Below are 5,689 nucleotides of genomic sequence, written 5' to 3'. Positions count from 1 at the left end.
AGGTACATCTTTTATCAGAACTTTCTTATATTTTATGTATGATGTATTTCTTAGAAAATAGTTATTATTATTATTATTATTATTATTATTATTATTATTATTATTATTATTATTATTATTATTATTATTATTATTATAATAATAATAATAATAATAATAATAATAATAATAATAATAATAATAATAATAATAATTATTATTATTTTCCAAGACATGCATTCATATATTATTACTCAGAAGATGAATCCTAATTCATATGGAACAAGCCCACCGAACCGGCCATTGACTTGAAATTCAAGCTTCCTAAGAATATTATGGTGTTCATTCTAAAGAAGTAACAGAAGATAAAGGGAAATACAGAAAGAGGAGACCAGTTATTAGAAAAACATATAAATTAACAAATTAATAAAGTTAAGATAGTAAAGATTCTACAGCGTGCAAAATCGTTACTGCTTGGATAGGCAAAGCTTTCTCCAATACGACTCGAAATTGTAAAACGAAACATGCAAACTATTCGATACTAAATATACTTATTAAAATCCCGTTCTGTATTATTTTATAATTAATAACTAAACATGTAATAAACACCAGCACCGCCCCTCCAAATATCCTCATAGGAAGGAATCAGGTGACGATTTCTGGAAGCTCTCCCGGCAAAGATTTTGAAAACATGGCGGAATGTCCCCCCAAAAATAGATGAAGTTGACCAGAAAAGATTTTGATGGGACGTTTCTAAGATACAAAAGAGAATAGTTCTTTTGATATAAATAATTGAGTGGGACGAGAGTAGATTATTAAGAAAATCTTGATCACTCGCCTTTCATTATTCATTTATTATTCATCAAAAGGAGATTTCTGGGGAATATGGCTTTTCTTAATGGATGCTGATCGGGATTAGGAGTTAAAACTGGATGTTCTGATTTTCTCAGTGATATTTAGCCTACGGCAAAGGAATAGGTATAATCAATTATTTTGCCTCTTGAAGAATATCAGATTTCTGAAGAACGGAAAGGCACATACATACATACTCACACACATACATACATACATACTCACACACATACATACACACACATATACACACACATATATTTACACATATATAAAATGTAATCTGCAAGCATGTAACAAGACTTGAAATTACTATATTCACAAGAGACGATGCACAAGGGTAAAACGCCGTGATATATACAGCCATCCCCTGCATCTGCAACATATCCACAGCACTTTACGGCAAAGGAAAAGGCGAAAGGAATAACAGAGGTTATCCGAAGGTAATTTGGAGTTTTCCTTATTCTAAGAACCAGCAACAAACAGAGAATCTTTTGCCTGATTCGATAAGGAACAGAATAAATGAAAGGGTTTGATCATAATGTCAGAACAAAACTGTTCGTCCTTTGAAAGACAATTTTAAATAGGACAATTCTGTTAAAAATATCCTACATAAACGCAATTAAATCTTCAGTAATTATCATCTAAGTCTATGAATAAGAAGTATGAATGAACGAATGAACAAATAATACATTACCAAAGTGTTCTTTCATAACACGATACAGAAACGAAGGCAGTAAATTCGCTGTCTTTTGAAAAATACCTCGAAGTTTCTTACAGAAATTAATATTTAAATGAGTACTCGTCTCAGTACGAGAAAATATCGAAAAACAAAAGCAACAAAGATCATAGTACTAAAAAGAAGATAGGTCAATGAAACTCTACGGGAATATTCACCAGGATCTGCGATGTCCCATTTGTCCTTGAAGGATTCAGGGGGTCCTAAGCTCCTTCGATGTCAAGTCCGGCCAAAACAAGATCTTAGGAATCGATCAAGTGCGAGACTACAAATTTGATTTTGCTACAGAATAACCTCAAGATGCTACATAATTATTTCCCGATGCTGTAGATTTGTCTCAAAATGGCACAGAAATACCTCAAGATGCTACAGAATTTCCTCAAGATGCCACAGACTTATCTCAAGATGCTACAGAAATATCTCAAGTTGCTACAGAAATATCTCAAGTTGCTACAGAATTATCTTAAGATGCTACAGAATTACCTCAAGATACTACAGAATTACCTATAGATGGTACAGAATTACTTCAAGATGCCACAGAAATACCTCAAGAAGCTACAGAATTATCTGAAGCTACAGAATTATCTTAAGATACTACAGAATTGCCTCAGGATGCTACAGAATTATCTCAGGATGCTGCAGAATTATCTGAGGATGCTACAGAATTATCTCAGAATGTTACAGAATTACCTCAAGAAGCTACAGAATTATCTCAAGACGCTACAGAATTATCTGAAAATGCTACAGAATTACCTCAAGATACTACAGAATTACCTCAAGATGGTACAGAATTATCTCAAGATGCTACAGAATTACTTCAAGATGCCACAGAAATACCTCAAGAACCTACAGAATTATCTCAAGCTACAGAATTATCTTAAGATACTACAGAATTGCCTCAAGATGCTACAGAATTATCTCAGGATGCTGCAGAATTATCTGAGGATGCTACAGAATTATCTCAGGATGTTACAGAATAACCTCAAGAAGCTACAGAATTATCTCAAGATGCTACAGAATTACCTGAAGATAATTTCAAGACTGATAGGATTATTTTAGCACTAACGACCTGTCCTGATATTTGGCTTAATGACGAAGTTATGTAATGTGGGTGCCTTAAGGAGACTAATTTTACAAGTGTCAAAACAACTAATTTAAATCCCACAACAGTTATTTCCACAAGTCCAGCTTTTCATAAAGACTTCTTAATGTGCCTCCCTGTGAAGTTTTCCTAGAGCAGGTTTATATTTCCATATTTATTACTCGTTTTCATTTCCCTTAAAACTTCCTTTGTTTTCTCACTGGTTGACCCGAGGGAAATGGAACTGTTCCTGAACATTCTTCTTCTTTTCTTGACTGCCTACTCCCTGCAGCAGACACTACTCCCAAAACTCCCATTTATTTTTATCCTTCTACTCTTCCTCCTTCGCTCCCGTGTCCTCCTACGGGAGTAGAGAGGAGTAATACGAGGCACTTTGGCCACAATTGCTTTCAAGAGGCAACGTTAAGGATGGTCTCTCCTTCCTTCCTCCCTTCATTCGTCTGCTTTTAGCGTCTTCGAGGTGGCTCAGAGGAAAAAGGATTAATGAAGAAATTTGGTGGGTAAATATCTTCTTCAGTGGGTGATTAGTTGAACTCCTCACCTCAGGGGAACGAGTTACTCTGTGGCAGTTTTGCGATTTTTTTCATGCGTTGCAAAGGTGTATATATATATATGTGTGTGTGTGTACATATATATATATATATATATATATATATATATATATATATATATATATATATATATATATATATATATATATATATGTGTGTGTGTGTGTGTGTGTGTGTGTGTGTGTACATTATATATATATATATATATATATATATATATATATATATATATATATATATATATATATATATATATATATATATATATATATATATATATATATATATATATATATATATATATATAAAATATATATATGTATATATATATATATATATATATATATATATATATATATATATATATATATATATATATATATATATATATGATGATAGAATAAATGAATATGATAAGAATATGACTGATATGAAATCCATGTAATGAGAGGGACCTCCCGTTTCAATTAGAATTAACAGGACTCACACAGAAATACATAAATTCTCCCAATATTTTTCCTGGTCAAAATGATTTTCAAACTGTAGAATTTCTTCTGCAGGTGAAATATATAATTTATACTGAAATATTGGGAATTGCTTGAATATCATCAGGGAATAATTATTAATCATGGCTTCGTAATGGATAGCCTTGAAATATTTATACATGTCCTGGTTACCCTCAGTATCATTTAAGGCCATGATAATTTTGTGTGTGTGTATATATATATATATTATATATATATATATATATATATATATATATATATATATATATATATATATATATATATATATATATATATATATATAATTATATACATATATGTATATATATATATAACAGGTGTGTCTAAAAGTAATGAAACTAAATTTATGAAGTATATTTTTATTGGAAATATTTACAAAGGTACGTTGTCTCCCTGAAAATAACACCCCTAGAATGAATACAGAGGTTCCAGCGCTTTTTCCATTCTTCGTAGCAGTGCTGGAATTCATTATCCGAAATGTTGTCAAGGCTGGTAGTCACAGTTCTCTGGTCGTTCTCTAAGCTCCCAGAATGAGTCCCTTTGAGGTGAGATTTCAGTTTTGGGAAAGTAAAAAAAAAAAGTCACGAGGGCCAGATCTGGTTTGTAAGCTGGGTGTGGTATCGTTGCTATGGATTTCTTGGCCAAAAATTCGTTGATAGACAAGGCGGTGTGACCTGGTGCTTTGTCGTGGTAAAGGATCCAAGAAGTGGCAATCTCAGGGCGAACCCGCAGAACTCTTTTTCTCAAACTTTCTAGAACTTTTCGGCAAAAGGTTTGGTTAACAGTGGTCCCGTGAGGTAAATTCTTTGTGGATGACCCCTTTTGCATCGAAAAACAATATAAACATCGATTCCATTCGAGATTTGGTCATGTGTGCTTTCTTCGGTTTGGGTGATGCTGGAGTGTGCCAGTCACAAATTTGACGTTTTGTTTCAGGATCGTGCTCGAACACCCATGATTCGTCACCTGTAATCACTCTATTTAACATGTTTGGTTCTGTAGACAAACGATTGACAATATCCTGACAAATGTAAAGACGAGTTTCTGTTCCTCAGTCAAGTTCTTGGACACAAGTTTAGCAAAAATCTTCCTCTGGTTCAAATCCTCGGTAACAATTCGATGTGCGACTGTTTTTGGTATTCCCGCTTCATCAGCAATGAGTCTGATGTTCATCCGCCTGTCAGTGTCCAGGACAGCCTTCACAAGGGCAACATTTTCGTCTGTTCTTGCTGGTGAAGGGCGCCCAGACCGTGGTTCATCTTCACCATTTTCACGGCCGTCTTGAAGGCCTTATACCATCTGTAGATTTGTGTCCTTGCCAGTGCATGTTGTCCATATGCAGAATTAATCATTTTACCCGCTTCTGAAAAGGATTTCCCAAGTAAAGCACAAAATTTGATAGCACAACGCTGTTCGATAGATGGCTGCATTTCGGAGTGAAACGAGACTGCCAGACAACAGCATTTCTTAACACGCCTACTTAATTGCTCGTATTCAACTGACAGCAGTTACAAGGTCTCCTCCATACCCCTACCTACCCGCCCCACTCCCTGACTGGGTTACACACCACGCCCACCAAGGATTAAAAACTAGTTTCATTACTTTTGTGACACCTCGTATATGTATATGTATATGTATATATATTCATATATATATGGATATATATATATATATATATATATATATATATATATATATATATATATGGATATATATATATATATATATATATATATATATATATATATATATATATATATATATATATATATATATATATGGATATATATATGGATATATATATGATATATATATATATATATATATATATATATATATATATATATATATATATATATATATATATATATATATATATATATACTGTATATGTATATATATATATATATATATATATATATATATATATATACAATGT

At 32.4% G+C, this 5,689-nt stretch overlaps 1 protein-coding gene across 1 annotated transcript; it reads left to right on the top strand.

Annotated features, from left to right (window-relative positions):
• Positions 1-2,080: 2,080 nt before the first annotated feature.
• Positions 2,081-2,629, top strand: LOC136846222 (GRIP and coiled-coil domain-containing protein-like). Its single transcript, XM_067117023.1, has one exon. The coding sequence runs from the start codon at positions 2,081-2,083 to the stop codon at positions 2,627-2,629; it is 549 nt and encodes a 182-aa protein (XP_066973124.1).
• Positions 2,630-5,689: the final 3,060 nt, after the last annotated feature.

Source organism: Macrobrachium rosenbergii, chromosome 15 (genome assembly GCF_040412425.1).
Source record: "Macrobrachium rosenbergii isolate ZJJX-2024 chromosome 15, ASM4041242v1, whole genome shotgun sequence".
In the NCBI taxonomy this organism is placed as follows: domain Eukaryota; kingdom Metazoa; phylum Arthropoda; class Malacostraca; order Decapoda; family Palaemonidae; genus Macrobrachium; species Macrobrachium rosenbergii.
Note: the sequence above shows the minus strand (reverse complement) of the source record. Positions and strands in the feature narration are given on the sequence as shown.

Bases quoted from the DNA above. Each gene is read 5' to 3' on its own strand.
- LOC136846222 (XM_067117023.1), top strand. From the start codon at position 2,081: ATGGTACAGAATTACTTCAAGATGCCACAGAAATACCTCAAGAAGCTA.